Genomic DNA, 22,102 nt, shown 5'->3' with positions numbered 1-22,102 from the left:
CAGTTTTCAACATGGATGGTAAATGTATTAATTAAGATAAAATTAACATGGATTTTGGAATATCAGCAATGTTTTAGAAGGAGAATGCTGAAATAGATATATAAGTGTGGATAAAATTTTTGTGGTATTGGTTTCCAAGATGAGGATAAAATTTTTCAACAATTAGTCAATGCACTTCATTCTCCTCTCTCATTAAACTTTGGAAATATATTTAGAAATAACATCATTAAGTAGATAAAATTAAGTTCTATAATTTGTAAAAATGTTAATTTTACCTCAAAGTAGGGATAGCTTTTTCTTATATTGTAGCACATGTCAGCTTCTTTATTTTATAAAGAATATGTGACAACATGAAACAATATACTTTATTATTGTAATATGAATAAATTTTATTACTGCTCCAAATAATATGGAATTTAAATATCAGATTATATAACATTCACATATTCAAATAACAGATTCATTTGCTTATCCTTCCAAAACATCTATGAGGTTGCTTATGATATTTTCATTATATGGAGTTTGGTACTTCCAAAAGTTTGACAGTTTTTCTTACTCATCAATAGTTACGAATTAGTTGATATCGTAAAAATAGACATATCAGGTTTTTTCAATATGCAAGTGCAAGTATGTTTCGGAATTTTATTTTATCTTTCAAAAATTTTTTGTGATCTATATAATTTTAATAAAATTTGAAAATATAACTAAATTCAATATGTCTAAATGAAAATATAAATACTAAAATTATCATTAATTATGTTGAATAAACCAATTAAATAATTATACTTTCTTTTTAAATATAAAATATTAGAAAAATTATTTAAAAATCCAAATATTACATCACTCAGTATAAAGGAATACATATCAATATAATTAATATTAATCAATACAAATAAATACTGAAATGATTTTGAAATAACTTTATCTATAATTAAAAATTCATTTCACATAAATTTATCTTCTGTTTTGAATTTAAAAGATGATTACTTGAGCTCACTTTTTTATTTTTTGAGTATTAAAATTTGTTGTTTAGTAATTTTTTAGGTGAAAATTGGTGACTTTTTTTTAATTATATTCTGCCATAAATTTGTAATAAACTTTATTTAATGAATCGTAACGTTTTAAATATGCCTTTTTCATTCCTTTTCCCTCATTTTGGTAAATAAACTGTATAAAAACAATTATGTCGGTTAGAAATTTTATTTTGGAGTAGGATAAATTTTATAAAATTTGAAACCTAAAGCTAAGATTTAAAAGTTAAGAAGATTAAATTATTAATATTTGTAAAGGACCGAAAATTAATTTGTTGAATTTTTTAAAATTAAAACTAAGTCGAAAAATTTTATAAATTTTGAGGGCTAAATTTATTAATTTTTTTTAAATTCAAATTAAAATGAAAAATTTTGTAAACATTGAGAACTAAATTTGTTGAATGTTTTATATTTAGGATCAAATTAATATAATTTGTAAATATTAAAATTCTAAAATTTTTATTATACCGATAAAAAAGCCCAAATTAATTTGAGTGATCAAGATATTTGATTTAAAAAAAATTAGTGATTAAATTAAAAAAAGTAATAGTTCGATGACCAAAATAGAACAAAAACAATGATTTAGTGACTATTTTTATGATTTAACCTCGACTAAAACTGTATAAAAGGTGATTAGGTAAAAAGGAATGTAGTTTAAAGTTTTAATTAAAATTAATTTAGACAGTAAGTTAAATTTAATATGCGAGATAATTGACTTATACTTATAATTGACATTAATTTAAGTAATATTGTAATTTGTTATTTAATTACATTGTAAATAATTTTAAATTAAAATTGTGGAGGAATTTAATTAAAGGAATTTTTTTTAAGCAAAGGATTTAAACAGTTTTGGAACATATCCGGTCTGACCCGATCCATTGATCCATGTACACTGAACCTGTCGAAAATAGCTTTCACGACAAAGTAGCCTAATCTTTCCTTTCATCTCCTTCAACTCCATTTCCCATAATTTTCCTTTAATTTTACTCTCAGGTAACCTTCTTCTCCCTTCTTTTTTCAACCCTTCCCCCTTTTTCATTATTGAATCACATTCAATTCAAATAAAATGTTTATATTTCTTGGATCTTTTTTTACCTTCTCGTTTCAAGCGTAGAAACCCTAGCAACTAACGCCTGGAATATTTAACTTTGATCTTCTACAGGTAGCTTAATTTGTTCTCTGCACAGGGTTTGATTTTGTTACTGGGAATATTTTAGTTACAATTTTGGGGGGATTTTTGCTTAGGCAAATCCCTTAACCATATTTTTCCCTTTGAAATGGATGGGAGGAAGAGGAATTTCTTTAGGAAACAGATGAATACGCCCTTTAAGAGAAAAGGGGTTAATAATAATAATAGTAGTAATAATAATAATAATAATAATAATAGGAAACTAAAACTGGGTGTTAATTCTTCCCCTGAACAGTTTTCCGGAAATTTGAATCCTGGAGACACTGTTTACCGTATACTTTGTCCTTCGAGAAAAATTGGTGGTGTTATTGGGAAGGGTGGGAATATAGTAAAAGCATTAAGGCAGGAGACTCGGGCTAAGATTACGGTTGGTGATTCTGTCCTTGGTTGTGATGAGAGAGTTGTTGTTATTTATAGTTCTCCGTCCAAGGTGAAAGAACATAATTCAGATGAGGATTATGGTGGTGATAATGAAAAAGAGGTACCCATGGAGCCTTGCTGTGCTGCACAGGATGCTTTATTGAAAGTTCACGATAGGATTGTTGAGGAAGATCTTTTTGGTGGGATAGTGTCTGATGATGATAATGGGAATGCTGTTGTCACTGCACGGCTTCTTGTTCCAAATAATATGGTAGGATGTCTCTTAGGGAGAGGGGGTGATGTGATTCAAAGATTGCGAAGTGGCACAGGTGCTACTATACGTGTTCTTCCAGCTGATCATCTTCCTGCTTGTGCAGTGGCAACAGATGAATTAGTGCAGGTATCTATTAACTTTATATGCTGTACAATTTTTTATTTATTGTATGTGTTTGACTGAGAAATCAGCATGCTAAAACATTAAAGAGCCCTTGCATACATCTTCTTGAATGGCTAAAATGTTGAATTCCCTTTCTCTTATAAGAACTTTTCACATTTATTTGAATTTCAATTCAAATCTGTTACTGCTTCAATGTTTTGTGAATGCTAATTGAAGCTCTAATTTAGGACTTAAAAGTATTACTACCTATATTATGCTGCTTCAATGCTCTAAAATTGATGTTTGAACTGCTAACTTGTAGTCGAATGAACTGCTATCTTCGAACAGTTAGGCCTTTGGAATTTACCTTTTGGTCCATCTCCATTTTCATGGAGAGAGGATGGCCTCGAATATTCTGAAAATGTGACTTAAGGCAGGAAGTGTGAGGATGATATATGAGAAAGATTTCCTTTCAGAGGATTGTATATTGTGATATTGAGTTATCTATACTGTCTGTGTTTATCCTGGGTTGACATGTGGGTCTCATTCATGTGCTTATATAAACATCCTTTATATCTTTTTTGAGTCAGTTTCTTATTGGATAGGGTTTTTCTTTGAAGAAATGACTTATGATGAGGAGGATTTTTCAAGTTCTAGTATGAGAGATCATTGCTCAAGTGGCAATGTAGGCATATCCTTCTTTCTTAACATAGTTGCCTGAACGTAACAACTGATTGGTTGCTACACTTTTGCATCTTTTGACCAGAAAGAATCAGTTAATTAGCTGCATATATGATCATAAGGATCAGACCTTTTTGTTCCACCAAGCCACGTGTCTTCCGTCCTATTGGCAGGTGGACTAATATTTTCTGGTGGTTGGGGTTACGATATTGAGAGTGACTTTCACTTATTTAGGTTTGAGCTTGCTGTAGCCTGAAGCAAGTCATACAAACTAAGGATTAGTAGCTGCATTTGAAACTCTCATAAAAGTTATTTTTTCGGTTACAGGTTCTTAGTGCTCAAGGTCTTTAGCTAAGTTATTAGCTCCGTTACTTTGTTTTGGGTCTCTATCATTTATGTACACATTAATGGTAATATGTTGAATTTAATGGGATTATTGAAGATGGATTGACATAAGTTATATATGATTTTGTACATGTACATGATGAGATGTAATACAAATATTACTAGTGGAACATAATAAATTTTGCTTTTTGTGCTAGACAAGATGGTGATTTGGGGTAGAAGAAAGCTTTAACATATTTTTCTTCATAATGTGTCAAAGCTTGATGGATTTCTAACTGAATCCAACCTTGTGAATCTGTACTGTGGGTTGCAGGTTTACTGGTTCGTATAGGCTGCCCTTGACTAACCTTGCTTTTCAAGCAGCTGGCCAGATTGCTGGCCATTGCTTGTTTGAAGATGTGTCATGCCTTTGTATCTACAGGTTGAATGAATCTGTTTGAACATTTTTATTGTGTTTAGCAAGGAAGAATATTCAAATTTGTTTTTCAAAGTTTTATGCTGCCTATGGAAAATTCGTTTTGAAAGCTTGCATGCTTTTGGTCAAGTGGCTGAAGAAGCAAAGGATGGGCCCATACATGCATGAGCGGTGAGTGGAGTGAGGTTAAAGCTGAGATGGTACAGAAAATAGCACCTTTTTGAAGGATATTTTTATTTTGGCCCATTACCCTTTTATCTGCACTTTTTGCATTGATGTGAGCGGCATATAAATTTTTGAAGTTGGTCTTACGTGTTATTGAGTTTTGATTCACTGGGAAGGCTTTGGATGTAGTTTGTCAGCCTATATTTCTGATTGTCAAATAGTTGTCAGTAGATTGTTTCAGTGGGAAGTCAAAGATTTACGTTGGCTGCTCTTTCTCGTCATTTTTTTTAATGCTATGATGTGTTGAAATCCTTGTCCTTTGTTTCAAGCTTTTTTTTTTCTCATTTATTGTGTATTTTCCTAGTTGCTGGATGCAAAGCCTGTAGGTGCTTCTGGATTAGAAATTTTCCTTCACCATTCGTGGTTTGATCTCTAAAAACTGTTGTCAGTAGTTGTTTCTTGCTATTTTGAAATTTCTTGCAATTCCTACAAGCTGTATTTTTTGTAATTTACTGCAAATTTCGGGAAAATGAGAGGTATTGTCCTTAACCATTCATGGTTTGATATCTGAAAAACTGTTGTTAGAAGATAGTTTCTTGCTATTTTATGTTTTCTTTTAATTCCTTAAAAACTTTAGTTTTTGGAACTTACTGCAGATATCAGGAAAACGAGATGTCACAAAGAGAGCTCTATATGAAGTTTCCACTCTTTTGCATCAAAATCCACGGAAAGACAAGCCTCCTTTGAGCTTCTCTGTGCCACATTCAAGCCAGAATTTCCCTCCTAGTGCTCTTCCACCGAGCAATTCAATGTGGTCGCATCGAAATTTTTCTCCTCATGATAGTCCACCAATGCCATGGATGAGTGCTCATAGAAACCGGCTATCTGGAATTGGGCCAGGTAGCTTCAGCAGTATTCCTCCAGCAGGTGGTGCTGAAGCTTCAGCTGAGTTTTCAATGAAAATTTTGTGCCCAGCTGGGAAGATTGGTGGTGTAATTGGCAAGGGTGGCTTTAATGTTAAACAGTTACAGCAGGAAACAGGAGCAGGCATTCATGTTGAAGATGCAGCAACGGAGTCAGATGAGCGAGTAATTTGTGTCTCTGGAATTGAGGTATTTTATTTTGACTCTAGCTTCATTCCTTTGAGGAAAAATAAAATAACATATTTTACCCTTTTTGTTTGTCAACTAGTTGCTCCTGCCTTCAACTTTGTACTCTTTTTATACTTAAAAAAAATGCTTATGCTTGTCCATTTATTATTCTAGGCTCTTGGGAACCCTAGATCGCATACAATAGATGCCATTCTACAGCTTCAGAATAAAACTAGTGAATCATCTGAGAAAGGTACAATTACTACTAGGTTGCTTGTTCCATCAAGCAAGGTCGGGTGCATTCTTGGGCAAGGAGGTCATGTAATCAATGAGATGAGGAGGAGAACCCAGGCAGATATTCGTGTATGCTCGAAGGATGATAAGCCTAAGTGTGCATATGAAGATGAAGAGCTAGTACAGGTAATCTTGTTGAAAACATATTTATCACCAAGGGTATTTCTGTATTTGTCCAATTCAATTCCAGAAGGTCTAATATTTTCAATATTTCAGCTTTGTTTTTATGTAAAGTAATTTGTTTTTTTTTCCATTCAGATATCTGGCAATTTTGGTGTCACTAAGGATGCTTTGGCTGAGATTGCTTCAAGGCTTAGAGTAAGAACATTGCGAGATGTGAATGCTGGAGCAGAACCTGCTTCTGTTGGGTCTGTCCGTGTATCCGGTCCTGCAAGAAACATGCCTGATGGTCCACCACCAGCTGCTACAATTGGGCCAGGCTACTCTGGTGGATTTGAATCTTTCAGGGTATATTTCTTTATCAAATTTATGTTCCCTTCTTTTGCTTTAGTTACTTAAGGCTTTATCTTTCTAGAGTTGAAACCATAATTATGCACTTAACTGTTTTTGGTGATTGGGAGGGTTGGGATTGGGTCGTATTGAGTGAATTGATATTCTGGATCGTTTCAGGTATGTGTGAGTTGGTTTTGGCATTTTAGGTTTGGATCATTTTAAATTCCAAGCTACTTATGTTTGGGCATTTCCTTCTGATAATAAAATTTATTGTATTTATCATTTTTTTAATCAAAATTTGAAATTTAAATGTGAGAAAATAATAAAATTCATACTCAATCTAAAAGGTTCAAGTTGATTTTAGTTCAAGTCATTTTAGGTCTTAAGTTATTACGAGTCAAAGTCATTTTGAGTTAAGTTTGTTGACTGAATAAAATCAATGGGTTCATTCGGTCAAAAGATAGCTTTTTCCAACCTTAGCTTTCATTGTTTAACAAGTCTGGTTCTAACTGCTAATAGGGGTGAGCAAAACTCGATTTGACTTGAAAAAATAAAAAAAAAATTGAATTTTGAGTTAATTGAATTGAGTTATTTGGTTTTTTCAAGTAATCTTGAATAACTTATTCGAGTTTCAAGTTCGAGTCGAGTTGAATTTTACAATTCGATTAACTCAAATAATATATTGGTGTAAATACATTTTTGGTCCCTATTAATTCTGAAAATGAGCAAATTTGTCTCTTTTTCAAAAAAAATTACAAAAAAAAATTCACAATAATTTTTAAAATTCAAAGTATTTATGAAAATTCCAAAATTTATATTTTTAAAAAAATTATAAAAATTTTAAAAATATTAAAAAATCTAAAGAATATATAAAAAATAAAAAATTTCTAAAATAATATTTTTTATTACCTAAATAAGTAAATTAATTATTCAAGTTTATCATACTAAAATATCCTTTTTTTTCCTCTTATTTTGCTTTGATAGAGTTTTCAACAATATATGGTTTCAAATTTATCTGCTCTAGTATGGAATTAATTATATTGTAACAAGATTTTAATTTGACATGTTTAATTTTTTTTTATTTAATCTAACTCGAACAATTTTAATCGATTCAACTCAACTCAATTTTCATTTTACTCAACTCGATTTAAAAAAAAATTTCAAATGGAGTTATGATGATAAATGAAAACTTGTCAACTCGATTAACTCAAACTTTTTTCATTCGATTCAATCGAACACTCACCCCTAGTTTATAATATAAATTTCTAATTAGATAGTGTGTTTTATTTGCTTCATCTGTATGGATTCTGTGATTTATTTGTTGATAAATTATGAAGTTGTTATAATATATATTAGTTTGATTAAGGGTGTGTTTACCGTTGAGATTCAAAAGCACTTTTCAACCCAAACAAGCAGCTTTTCAAACCAAACCTGATTTTAAACTGGGATTTTAAGGCAAGCCAAAAAGCCAAAAATTTAGCTTTTGGCTTTTAGAAAAGTGCTTCTCAATAAAATTACCTTTTTATCATCATGTTTAAAATAGACATTTTATCTTCCCGAAAGCACTTAAACTTTTCTGAAGCACCTTTTCACAGCACTTTTCAACCTCAATGGTAAACTGGCCCTCAGTTGAGGATCCAAACCTTTGAAGTTAGGGCTAACAATTTAAAAGAAAAGTGAATGTTAAATCTTAAAGGAGCTTGTCATTCACTTCTTTCCAAACATGTGAAAAAAAAATTAAGACCCCTAGCTTTTATTTGTATTTGTTTGGTTCTTGGTAAATAATTCTAAGACATCACTATACTTCTAATATAACTTCTAATTTAGGATATGAATTTTATTCAATAGATAAATGGAATTCAAACTTTAGAGTAACCTATATATTATGTAAGTTCTTATGATCTGCCCTAGTTTTATTTGGCTTCTTATTGTTTGTTTGGTCTTACATACAAGTTTGAAAGTAATCCTACCCTTTCATGGGGTTTATAGTTTAGTTTGATACATTTAATTGATGATTTCTAATCTTTCTTGGGGTTGGGCCTTCCATTGAGTTCTACATCTAATAACTATTACAGGTCAGATTCTTATTTATTTAAAAATTTAAAATCTGATGAAAGACATTATTTCCTGTTTTTTAGTACTTTGTTGAGAATGTTGATTTGTCAAGAGGATAGTTTTCCTTGGTGCATGTTTTCAAGCTTTGGATTTTCAAGATGTCTTTTATAGTTTAGTTTGATACATTTAATTGATGATTTCTAATCTTTCTTGGGGTTGGGCCTTCCATTGAGTTCTACATCTAATAACTATTACAGGTCAGATTCTTATTTATTTAAAAATTTAAAATCTGATGAAAGACATTATTTCCTATTTTTTAGTACTTTGTTGAGAATGTTGATTTGTCAAGAGGATAGTTTTCCTTGGTGCATGTTTTCAAGCTTTGGATTTTCAAGATGTCTTATGATTTGGTTAAATAGCTAAAAGTGTTCTTTATGCTATTCTGAAGGGTGGTGGTGCACATGTGTATGACTATGAACCTCAGAATTTTTCTGTTCCTCCAGCTGCTGCTAGGTACTGGTGTTATCAAAACTTTCTTGGTCTAATTTTCATGTTTAACTTAATGGATTCGGTTTGTTGGATTCTGTTGTTGCAGAAACTCAAATATGAACAGTGCTGTTGAAGCTAAAGTTCCGGAAACTGTGTCAAGTTCTGCAGTAGGCATCAGAGGAAGTACTGTTTTTAGTAGTAGTGAGGTAATAATTCTGAATTTGGGATACCATAACCTGGACCTGGTATAGTTTGGAGATTGCACTTCAAAAAATGAACAAGTTAAAGATCTATTGAAGTTTCTGGCTTTGTTTTTCCATTGGTGGCTTTTTTTTTCAGTAGGAATGGTGGCACAATATTGTTTCAAAATGGTACCTTCTTAAATGTTTAGTGAAAGGAATGCACTGTAAATCCTTGATTTCTTGTTGTGGGAAGTGTAGCATCGATGCATCATTTATCAGTGTTGGGTGTTGCATGGTTGTTATTGAATGGAAAGAAAAATTGTATGAATTAGTATGTTATATATTGGAGGATACCTTTTTCAGGTCAAGCGCAATGTTAAAGGAAGGTATAAGATTTGCTAACTTGTTTTTGTTGCGAAGTGTAGGTTTCAAGGGCAACCCTAAAGCTTGATGATCCTCAAACTGGTGACTTTGAAGAGTTCCGTGGATCTTCTGAGCATACAAGTGCTCAGAGCATTTTTCAGTCGTTCATGGCTTCTTCTGGACAAAGCATGAATGCACAACAGGATTCATATCCAAATACGAACATCCACCAAAGTTCCTATCAGAAAATGAGTGCTCAATATAGCCCCTATCAAGATGTGAGTGCTCAACAGAACTATTCAAACAGGCAAGCTCATCAAGGCCCATATCATAATTTGACTGTGCAGCAAAGCCCCTATCCACTAAATTCTCAGCAAGGGCCTTACGCCAACTTCAATGCTCCACCAAGTGCTTACCACAATTACAGTGCACAGCAAGGCTCTAACCCGTATTAGATTCAATAGGCTCATTTTTGTACTATATTTCAACTTTCCGAATATTAGAGATTACATAGGCTGTCACATTACTGGATACTTTTGATTCAATTGTTAAGTGAAAGATGTATTGGTGAAGTTGTAAACTTAGACCTGTTCTTGCTATGTTTGGACTTGTGTGTAGATAAATCAAATGATGATTGTTTGACACCTGATAGAGTAAGCCAATTTGTTCAATTTGTTGGAATGGATCGTATCTTGGGCTGTTGTCAATTTGTTCATGTAATTATTGTGCTAATTTTGTGCTTTGTATATTTTACTTTTGACAGCGATAGTTGAATGTGCGGATAGGTATGGAAGCCGGAGCTACAAAGCGCTCTCATGGAAGTGTGGTGAGGTAGAGTCGGGGCTAAAATTTTACACAGGAGATTCTTGCTTCCTCGTTGAAGGAGCCAAGTCATCATCAATCCTCTCACATGGACCCAGGTCGGTGTCACTAAGGTTTATCATTCCTGTTACTACAATTGCCCTGTACTATTGGACTGTGGTTGGTGTTTGACTCACGTTTGAGGATATTGGAATCTGATTATTTTGTTGAAGCAATTAGATCTCTTTTCAATTCATATAGATATTGTTAAGATAGTGACATTTGTTATCCTATTTTTGTTTCCTTCCCTAGACTCAAAATTGGTATTGCATTTGTCCGTGTCAAATAGGCAAAAAGGTTAATAATGGTAAAATCCCATCAAAAACCGATATAGCATATATGTTATGGCACTTGGAGAAAAGAAAGGGTTGACCTTAAATATTTGTTGCTTTTCTTCCATTTGGTACAGGGTAAGTACAATGTTCATTAAATCTATAAAAGTCTATCCTATTATTATTGGGACACAAAAATGGATAAGCCTAGTACTCAACCATTCTTGTATATAGTCTTTTGTCTCATCCTCAATGTAGGAAAGTGGTTCTCCCACTTTGCAACTTGTATGAACAGTTTTGTGGTTGATTCTTAATCATAAAAATATTTCTTCTGATGTAATCCCTTTGAGCCAAGGTCTATGTATCTGTACAAATATCAAGTCTTTTACGGGTTTGGTGTCACAAGTTAGTTGATGTATCTGTACAAATATTAAATATTTTAAGGGTTTGGTGTCACAAGTTAGTTGACATCAATCTAGTAGGTTAAGTTACTAAACAAATAGATAGAATTACTAGAACTATTCAAGATAGGAAAGAAATTGTGCATATACTTTGTATCAGAAACATTACTATTTATTTAACAGTCGGATCTTAATCTTGGAGATATTAACAAAGAATATATAGTAGGTTTTTTAGGAAATTATTATTTTGTAAGCTAATGGTAAAATAACAAGGAAGTGGTAATATTTTAAAGGATGGGTTTTTATATGAAGTATTTTTAGATAAAATGTCAGTAGAGTATGATGGTAATCTCAGTGAAGCAGTGAGAGTTGGTAACAGTAAAGATTATATATGTGAAGTTTGAGTTACGATTGATATCAATCTCATTTTATAACGGTAACATTGTCGAAACTATTTTTTAAAAATAAAAAATTTAGTTATCGACTTATTAAAAAATAAAAATGGGAGTCGCCACCGATATTTTATTGTGGTGTGATCGGATCACATTGAAAATAATTTTAGGTCTGCGAATTTTGAGAAAACAGGTTCGGGAGTCAGTTACGCACGAGGAAGGGTTAGCACCTTCGTGACGCCTAAAATTGGTACCGAATTGATTGTTTAATGTCTTAATGTCGAAATTTTGAAAAGATTTTAGAATATAATCCTTTAAAAAAATTCGAATAAAATGAATTGGATGATAAGATTCACTTATTTCGAGGAGATAAATTGCCACACTCAGTAAGTTAGAGTGCGACAGTTCAATCTTCGAAATTAGGTTTGTCCTTTTTTAATTTTTAAAAATTCACGCATTTTGAGAAAGATATCTGACTATTTAAGTCAAATGAGAAAATTAAAACTCAATAAGTTAAGACGCGATTTTACAAAATTCCTAAATATCGAATATTGCCTTTATTTTTATTTATTAGAAAAATCATCGTCTCGAGAGAACAATATGTCATATCCAATGCGTTAGGACACCACGTATCGAATTCTCGAGAATGAGCTTTTTTATTTATGTTTTAATCAAAAGGGATATTCTCGATTATTTAGATTCGACGAGAAAAATTGGAACCCAATACGTTAGGGCTCAATTCCTTCGAAGACTCCAAATACCGAACTTTGCGTTATCTTGAAAGACTTTGAATAAATTGGTTTTGATACTTAAACGATATTTGATGTAACCTTTTAAACGAATAAAGTGAGATGGATTGGTAATGAATGATGCAAAATAATAATTCGTAAGTTAAAATGAGCGATAAAGAATCAATAAATACAAATAAGCAACATAAAATATGTAACAATAAAACATATATCACACATATGCGAATTCAAGCATTAACAATTAAGAACTAATGAATTAAAAATTAATTAAAAAGAGACAAGCAAATTAACACAAATAAATACACAAGTCCTAAAATAATTAAAAAGACGATTAGCATGGGAGGAAGGAAATTATAATCGAGAAGTTACGAAAATAATAATATACACATACATGAGAATTTGAAATAAATCAAAAATAGAGTTTTAAAAAAAACTACATAAAATAATAGAATCTAAATAAATTTTAAAGTAAATATTATATAAAAGTAACTTAAAATACATATTAATTTTAAATAATACATGTGAAATGAAGATTTTAATAACAATGTGAATGATAATATATACATAATAATATACAAAAAGGTTGAAACAAGCTAAATATATAAAGTAGGGTTTTTAAAAGAAAATAATTATATGTATATATAGGAATAAGTAAAAATATATAATAATATATACAAAAGTTGAAATAAACAAAATGAATTAAAATAGGGCCCTAAAAAAATTATATATATGTATAGATAAATAAAAAGATATAATAATGTTCTATATACTCGTATATGTTTTAATAAAATGATTTAATACAAATTGTATATAGATATAAAATAGTATTGTATAAAAATGTTAAAAACCTAAAATAATATTACATAATAACATAAAATAATTTATACGTAAATAATGGCAATTAAATATACAAACTAATATAATAACAATATCAATAATAATATCAGTAGTAAAAACGGTGATAATAATAATAAATTAATAATACTAATAGATTAATAATAATATTACCGAATAGTAAAAAAAACAAAAGGGACTAAACTGCAGACAGAACAAAATTAACAGGCCACAAATATGATTTAAAAGAAACGGAGGGTCAAACTGCAATTCGCGAATTACGGGGGGGAGCCAAATGGGAAATATCCCGCTTCCCCAAAACGCAGCGCAGTGGCATGGACCAAAATGTAGCAAAAGCAAAATGAAGCATGAAATTCATAAATAAAAAAAACTGACATGAAAACACCACGAAGAAAGGGGGACCTTATACGCAAATAGACCACACAACCAAAATGCGCGGATCCTTCCTCGGATCGGGTCACCGCGCAGGTCGCTATGGGCAAACGACGCCGTTTCTTTCGTGGTTAAAAAAACAAAACCCTAAGCTAATAAACATTTTCCTAATCTAACAAAAAAACCTAAAGAAATGAGAGAAAAACTCTCTTTGCGCCGTTCGACGATGAACATCTGGAGGCGCCTAAACCATCGCTTGATTTCGACTGCGGCGAAACAAGCGACAGTCCTGCAAGCCAGGTAAGCTCTCTTCCTTAAACCTCTTTTTTTCTGTTGTTTAATGTTTCCTAAACAAAGAAACCAAAAAAGAAAAAGAACAGTGAAGAAAAACGAAAAAGAAAAAAAAAACGAAATACCTCTCCAATAATTTTTTTGTATTCAATCTCGTGTAAAAAAAAGGGAAGAAGAACCCCCGAAACAATACAGAAATGGGGTTTTATATCCCCGAAAATACATTCATTTTTCCTTCTATTTTTCTCCTATTTTTTCTTTTTTGTTGCTATTTTGTTATTTTTCTTTTTCTCTTTCTGTTTGCTGTTTGTTTGTTGTGTGCAGGTACGGAGGAGCGGACGTGGAGGCTCGCGGATGTGGCACGTACGGAGGTGTGCGGGTGTGCGCATACGGAGGCTCGTGCGTGAGGAGTAGCTTGGCAGCGGCACCTCAGCCATTAGGGTTTCCTTCTTCTGGTTTAGGCTAGTTGGGCTAGGGGTATCCGGGCTAGCTGATTCAGGTTTGGTATTGGGCTGTATGTAATGTATTTTGGGTTTGGGTAATAGGTTTAAGCTATTATTGTAATTGGGTTATAGTATTGGGCTATATTATTTGGACTTAATGTTTGTAAAAACTGGACTGTTCAATAATAGTATTTTAATTTTATTTGTTTTTTATATGGGTTCGGGCCGGGTAAAATTTGAGTATTATAAACATTATATGAAAAATCTAAACATAAAGTTTGTAATGATTTTTATAGCATTTATTTTGGCACATACGACAATCAAATGGCAATAACGGTTTTACCTTAATGCCAGTCACACCATTTAGTTGCAAGTCTCCAGGGAATAAATATTAAGGAGATATAGGAAAAGATAATAAATTTTCTAAATTCTTAATTTAAGATGCTAACATTTTATTATTTTTTTAATAACTTATATTATATAAAAATTAAATATCTATAATTTCATACAATATTTTAATAATTTTAAAAATGTATTTTTTCTTTTGATAATTGGCGGAGAGAAATGAGATTATTTGGTATCGAATATATACTCATATTTATAGCATAATATTCCTACCACTAGACAAGACTATTAGTAAAAATGTGAAAGAGTTGTACTTTAATGTAATATCCATAAAAAATAAAAAAAATAATTTTAATTTTTTTTAATTTTCTTAGAATCCTCCTTCCACATTGTATTTTTTTTTGGAAATTGTTATTAATTTTTTGAAGTTTAAGTTTTTTTTTAGATTTAAGATAAATTTTAAAACTATACATGAATTTTGGACAAATATACACGGTTATACATGAATTTTGATTTTGTGCATTTTTATACGTAAATTTTTTATTTGATTTGATTTTCATAAATCACTTACACAATTATCGTTATAGAACCATTTTAAGTTTATATATTACGTACACAAATAATTATATTTATCTAATATATAAATAAATAGATCTATTTATTTCTTTAAATTTGTACAGTTGAATCAAAATTAAAACTTCATGTATATATCTAAGCTATAATTAAAGTTTCATATATATAATTGCACCAAGTTAAAATTCATATGTAGTTTTGAGATATATCCTTAAATAATTTATGTTGATTTAAAAAATTTACAAGATATTATTCTTTTATTATTATATATGTTTTTGGATTTTTTTTAAAAATTCTATAAATCATAAATGGCACGTGTGATATATACTATGGAAATAGTTTACACCATTTTCAATTTTTCTTATTTTGCAGGAGTTTCAAATAACACAAGAGCTAAATTAGGCTATTTATTTTTAAAGGGATTAAATTGCTTTTGACTCTGACCTTATTGGTAGTAATTTTAAATAATTTATTTTTAAAAAGATAACGTAATTTAAAGAATAATAATCAAATTAACAGAAATTGTAAATAAAGAGAGTTGAAAAGTTAATTTACCAATTTTCAAGTAAAAAAAAAATTAGTTAAAGAGACCAAGAGTTTCAAATAAAAAAAAAATACATAAATTGAATAGGAGTTAAATTTTAAGTTTCAAAAGTATCACATTTAAACCAATAAAAAACCTAAAAGTTCATATTTTTGTGTTTCCCAAACACACCTCAATAAATTCATACAACAATAGGTTTATAATTAGTATAATTATAAATATTTATATTATTTTTTGAATAAAATATTTTTTATCAAAATATTCCATATTTAATAAATGATGAGAGTTAACATATTCATTTATTTAAATTATAATGTATGGTATATTTACATCCTTGTTAAAATTAGAAAAATAAAAATAAAAAATAATGAGGAGAATTACAAAGAAACGAGAATTAAGAATTTCTGTAATTTCTTTTAGGTTTGAAATAATGAAAGTAGGGAAGCTGAATCCTACTCAAAACCGAGATTCCAACAAATGTTTGTTTGAAGGCACACATGCTCATCCTACTTTTATAGGCATTTATCAAGAATAGCAAAGATAGGAGATGAAAAGATGCGTGGGAAATGCCAACTTGTGGTACACCACCTTCACCTTTCTAGCCTTTTATTTATTTCAAACCATAGGTAGCCTTATAACTAGGATAACCCATTTTTGCCTAACTTTTTAATTAATTATAAATATATATATATATTAGTTTGGAACTCGTCATCTTAATTTATGCATCAAAGAAAATGATAAATTAAGCTTCTAAATAAACATGACATGATATCAACTAAGCCTACGAATTCAACTGAAATCATATTAACCCAATTTTAATTTGTTGTGAAAGGGCATCTTAGTTGTCTGAACTTAAGACTCTTATTAACTTATGAGGATTTAATGTCTACAAAAAAAAAACACTATAAATTATTTCATCCATTTGTTCGACAATATCTCATGGTGGATCTGACCTAAAACAACTTGATCGCACCACTTTGTCCCTCATGCTTCTGCTTTTGTTGATTCCATTATTTAATAAAGAATCATTGCCCTATTATTTAGGGTCGTGAAAAAGTTGAGAAAATTAAAAGAAAAAATCATTTTGAATTATAAATTTTGGTTTGATTTTCGATTTTATTAAGTTCAAATCGATTTTGATTTAACTTTATTATTTTTTAAGTTTATCGATTTTCGACTCACAAACTAAAAAAAAATTCATAATTTTTAATGGAATTGCATGTTGGAGTAACTTTGATGATTGCGAATGACTTTAGATACCTTCTTTAGGTAAGAGAAAATATAAACTTGGGTAACTTTAAGGGAAAATTAAATATTTAACCCAGAAATAAATTACACAAAGTGTATCTAATTAAACAAAAAAAAAGTAAAAATATAGAAAATCGTTTATTCGAGAGTTTAATTTTTGTTAACACATATGTTAGAGATTAACCTGATTAAGCAAGGAACAAGTAAAAATAACAAAAGAAATTGAGAAATTGAACACACAAATTTAACGTGGAAAAACTACTCCAAAGAGAATAAAAAATCACGGGCAAAGATAATTTTACTATAATGGCAAAAGAAACGAAGAGTACAAAAAAAGATGGAGATAAAAACTAAATCCCGAAAACTCGAAAACAAAGAACCCTCAAAACGTAAACACAAAATTCTCTAAATGTGTTATGAGTTCTAATATCTAATGGTTGTATTTTCTAAGGTTGTAAAAGAGCCTATTTATAGGCTAAATTCATATGTCAAATAATAATAAAATAATCTAAACTAATCAGTGTTTAATTGAAACAAATAAACAGAGTTTAACTAGAAGATTATTTTTTAAATTTGACTGAAATAGGTGTCATACTTAACAAATCTCCACATTGACTCATATTTCTACAACGCCATCTTTGTCAAAGCTCGCCACGAGCCTATCTTGAACTATGTAGGGAATTAACTGAGTCGAATCTGTGCTTAGAAACTGGAAGACTTCTAGCCTTCGACTTGTACACTGCCAAATCAAAACTAACCCGGGTCTGATTTTCACGAACACGGTGCCATAACTTTTCAAAACCTGCATCCAAAAGAGAACCTCTCTTCAACGAAACGGTCATACATTTTTCCTTCCTATGACCAAGTTGCCTCCGCTCCAAACGAGTTGACTTTGACTCTGCAACGGACGAGGGACGTCCGATTTCACCAGTCATTGTAGAACCTTCCAGAATATAAAGGCTGCTAGTTCTTTTACCTTTTAACAAAACGAGAGCTCCACGAGATACTTTAATGTTGCTTGGCTTGATGTTGATTCTGCATTCTTTCAAGTCTAAAATACTCAAGGAGATAAGATTCTTTCATAAATCAGGTACATACCTGACATCTGAGAGTGTCCTAATCGTCTTATCGTGTATCCTAATTTTAACAGTACCAATACCAATTACCTTACTAGATGAATCGTTTTCCATGCGCACAACTCCACCTTTAACCGAACTGTATGTGGAGAACCATTCTCTATTGGGACACATGTGGAAAGAATATCCTGAATTTAGGATCCACTCAGACATGAACTTGGAGTTATCACTCGTTGACACTAACAAGAAATCATCACCGCTTTCATCGGCCAAATTAGCACCAGCTACATCTTCCTCGTTACTCTTAGCAGCTCTTTTATTTCGCAGTTTATAACTATCTGCTTTGACGTGACCTAACTTTTTACAATAGCGACACCTTTTGTCTCGTTTCTTTGATGCTATCAAAATGGAAGCTTGCCTGTTTGCCTTGCTATCCAAATGAAGCTCATTGTCGAGTTTGTCTCTACTCAACAAATGACCCTTCACATATTCAAACGAGAGTTTGTTTCTGCCATAAATTAGGGCCTCCCTGAAAGACTTGTATGAAGGGGGTAAAGAGCACAATAATAGCATAGCTTGATCTTCATCATCAATATTAACCTCAACGTTCTTTAAATCATTTAAAAGAGTAATGAATTGACTTATGTGATCTCTAAGAAGCTCACATTCGTTCATGCAAAATGTAAATAGACGTTGTTTCAACACTAACCGGTTAGCCAGAGACTTAGTTGCATAAAGAGTTTCTGACATTTTCCACAAGGTAGATGAGATCTTCTCCATCAATACCTCCTACAATATCGTATTTGCAAGGCACAACTAGATTGTAGACAAAGCCTTTTCATCAAGCTCTTCCCATTCTGTTTTATTTAGATTCCCAGACTTTTTTCGGGTAACAAATTTTTTCAAACCGGATTGAACTAGAATTGCCATCATTCGAACTTGCCACAGATTGAAATTTGTCTCATCATCAAACTTCTCAATTTCAAACCTTGTTGCTGCCATATCTGAATGGGCTGATTTATGAAAATTGAACTAGCTCTGATACCACTTGTTAAAGATTGACCCAATTAAGCAATGAACAAGTAAAAATAATAGAAGAAATTGAGAAATTGAACACACAAATTTAACGTGTAAAAACTCCTCCAAAGAGGATAAAAATCACAGGCAAAGATAATTTTACTATAATGGCAAAAGAAACGAAGAGTACAAAAAAAGATGGAGATAAAAACTAAACCCTGAAAACTCAAAAACAAAAAACCCTTAAAACGTAAACACAAAATTCTCTAAATGTGTTATGAGTTCTAATATCTAATAAGTGTATTTTCTAAGGTTGTAAAAGAGCCTATTTATAGGCTAAATTCATATATCAAATAATAATAAAATAATCTATACTAATCAGTGTTTGATTGAAACAAATAAACAGAGTTTAACTAGAAGATTATTTCTCAAATTTGACTGAAATAGGAGTCATACTTAACAACATACCTTTTAGAGATCTAAACCTTATCATAGGTCAGGCCACCAACCCAGGCACGAATGTTTGCCCAAAAAGTGAGAGCATTTAGGCAAAAATATAGGCCCGAAAAATGGGCTTGGGCAAAAAATAAGACCCGTTTTCTAAACAGAGCAAGCCTTGGGCAGGATTTTTTGGCTCGGGCCCGGCTCCAATCAGTTTAAATTTTCTTTTCTGTCGTTGTTTTGCTACCATTTTGCTGCTATTTTGTTATCATTTTGCTATTATATTGCTACTATTTTGTTGTTATTGTTTGAATATTTTATAACTCTTGTTTTATTGTTAATTTTCCTACTATTTTAGAGGTATTTGTTTACTAAGTTACAACTATCTTAGTGTTATTTAAGTATAAAGATTTTTTAATATATTTTCAATTTGTTGGGAAACATTTATTTTAATGTTTCTAGTGTATTTGATGTATTATATTTTTAAAATTTTTTTATATGAAAATGTAAAAAAATTAATATGAGCAGGCCGGGTCAGCTCAAGTTTAGCATTTTTAATCAAGGCTGGGCTTGGGTAGAATTTTAGGCCTATTTTTTGAGTTAGGCCTAGAAAATGGGCCTAAATTTTGCACCGGATCGGCCCATGACCAAGTCTATATAGAGGCCTCTTTATTTATCTCTTACATATCAACCTTTGTAAATTGGGAGGGTTTTTGTTGAGCCATAAAAACTAAAAAGGGTTCTAATTTAGCCATAAAAGTTAGGGGGAAAGGTTTTATCTAAGCCTTGTTAAAAAGATAGTGTTGTAAAGGTTATACCTTCTCATTGAAAGATACCAAGTCTGATAGTGAATTGGGAAATCCTTAGTGGTGGAAAGCTAAGGTAGTGGCGATAGGCAATTGGAGTTGAACCACTATAAATCAAAGTATTCAAGCTCTTCTTTCAATTTTTTATCATTTAAAAAAGTTTGTAGAGATTTTTAAAATATCAATACACCCTTTCTTGGTATTTTCGGGCCTAACAATTGGTATCAAAACTAGTTCTTTATAAAGGTTTCACAACTGAGAGAGAGAATCCAAGGAAAAAATACCAAGTTTAAAGATGGCTTACAATTTCAGCTCAACAATCTTGGAGACAACTACTCATATTGGAAGATAAGGATGAAACTCTTCATTCAAGCAAGTGATTATCATGTTTGAAGGGTGATAAAAAATGGCGATTTAATAATTTCCAAGGTTGAAGATGGGTGGGAAGAAGGTGACAAGAGGAATACTCAACTCAATGCCAAGGCCATACAAATACTCTGTTGTGTATTACAACCTAATGAGTACAATAGAGTGTCCCAATGTCAAAGTGCCAAGGAGATTGGGGACAAGCTTGTCACCATTCGTGAAGGAAAAAGCCAAGTCAAGGAATCCAATATTGGTTTACTCAGACTTATCCATGAGCTTTTCAAGATGAAGTCAGAGGAGGGCATTAAAGACATGTCAAATAGATTTACTGACATCATTAATGGATTGAAGGTCTTAGGGAAGGCTTATTCCCATAAAGAAATGGTTAAAAAATTTCTCAATAGCCTATCGAAGGAATGGGAAGCAAAAATGATAGAAATTGAGGAATCTAAGAACTTGGATAAGCCTTAATTTTGGGCTTAAAAATTTAGTGGTATATGGTTATAGGGTGGATTCAACAACGGTGGAGGTTGGTTAGATCTTGAGCCTTATCTTGATCTTCATACGTAGACAATGGCTCAAACCTTTTCCTTACATTTGTGGAATAAAAACAATTTCACCACTCGAGGGATCCATCAATGGGTAGTGACATAATGGATGGGTGTATGTGGTCTCTATTATTGTTAAATTTGCACAAAGTTGAACTAGGCACATGAAATATTCGATGTATGTGCCTTATTAGTAAATGAGCTAGGTTTGAAATACTATGCTCATTGTCAAATTAATATGAGGACACACCAACTTTTTTAATTGGTTGTGCAGGTGATTGTTAATGTCCTTTTTAATGATTCAATTGTAAATGTTATTGCCTCAATTGAGGATGTTGTCCTTATTGATTGAGTTACAACATATCATGGATCATACACTAATCATAGTATGCCTATATGATAATGTGAAATTATCATTTAGAATCCACACACCCTTAATCATATCCTCAAGACAAGTATCCTAATGGTTGAGCCACTCTTGGTGAACTTCAAATCGATAGCACTTAAACAACCTATGAAGGCTATTTAGGTTCTTTGGATCCCCTAGAATGCCTTGCACTATCATGAAATTCTGTAGAATCAAGTCAATTTAATGCCACTTGATGATGTGGAAGCATATAAGTGCGTGATGTTATAAAAATGTTTTAGAAAACATGGATGTTGTGTGGTGAAATTTTAAATTTTTTTCTTAAACCAACTCAATTCTTGATATCTAAAACAACAAATGACCGAATAAAGTACCTATGTACAAGTATGTTTGATGACCCAGGGAGATTTGGGAAACTGAAAAATGACTTTGGGAAGGTATTAAGACTTCCCGATCAATCCAAATTGAATTTTATTGCTCCAAACTTTTAACCAAACAATCTTTTCCATTATTCTGAAACTCACAGATGTTTGGAGAGCGGATTCCAATTCGAAACTTTGAACATAAGATAAATTGAAAAACCTTAAGGTTTGCCCAATCCCTACCTCTCGAACTAGCCACACTTTGTAAACTACTAGATCTTGGA

At 31.4% G+C, this 22,102-nt stretch overlaps 1 protein-coding gene across 4 annotated transcripts; it reads left to right on the top strand.

Annotated features, from left to right (window-relative positions):
- Positions 1 to 1,884: 1,884 nt before the first annotated feature.
- LOC107916676 (KH domain-containing protein HEN4) lies at positions 1,885 to 10,133 on the top strand. Of its 4 annotated transcripts, none has more exons than XM_016846008.2 (8): positions 1,885 to 2,024; positions 2,194 to 2,980; positions 5,219 to 5,674; positions 5,828 to 6,073; positions 6,206 to 6,415; positions 8,904 to 8,968; positions 9,051 to 9,150; positions 9,552 to 10,133. In XM_016846008.2, exons 2-8 carry the CDS (start codon positions 2,309 to 2,311, stop codon positions 9,942 to 9,944), a joined length of 2,142 nt encoding a protein of 713 aa, XP_016701497.2. In that variant the 5' UTR covers positions 1,885 to 2,024; positions 2,194 to 2,308; the 3' UTR covers positions 9,945 to 10,133. The 4 variants fall into 4 exon arrangements, with proteins under 4 accessions (XP_016701497.2, XP_040962295.1, XP_040962294.1 ...); XM_041106361.1 differs by having other exon boundaries at positions 1,902 to 2,024; positions 2,456 to 2,980; XM_016846009.2 differs by lacking the exon at positions 1,885 to 2,024 and adding an exon at positions 2,043 to 2,193 and having other exon boundaries at positions 2,456 to 2,980.
- Positions 10,134 to 22,102: the final 11,969 nt, after the last annotated feature.

The sequence above is a fragment of the Gossypium hirsutum genome, chromosome D11, assembly GCF_007990345.1.
Source record: "Gossypium hirsutum isolate 1008001.06 chromosome D11, Gossypium_hirsutum_v2.1, whole genome shotgun sequence".
NCBI classification, from domain to species: domain Eukaryota; kingdom Viridiplantae; phylum Streptophyta; class Magnoliopsida; order Malvales; family Malvaceae; genus Gossypium; species Gossypium hirsutum.
This window is presented reverse-complemented; position numbering and strand designations above follow the sequence as displayed.

Coding starts and splice junctions, on each gene's coding strand:
- LOC107916676 (XM_016846008.2), top strand. CDS start 2,309: ATGGATGGGAGGAAGAGGAATTTCTTTAGGAAACAGATGAATACGCCC. Junction 2,981..5,218: donor CAACAGATGAATTAGTGCAG/GTATCTATTAAC, acceptor AACTTACTGCAG/ATATCAGGAAAACGAGATGT. Junction 5,675..5,827: donor TTTGTGTCTCTGGAATTGAG/GTATTTTATTTT, acceptor TTATTATTCTAG/GCTCTTGGGAACCCTAGATC.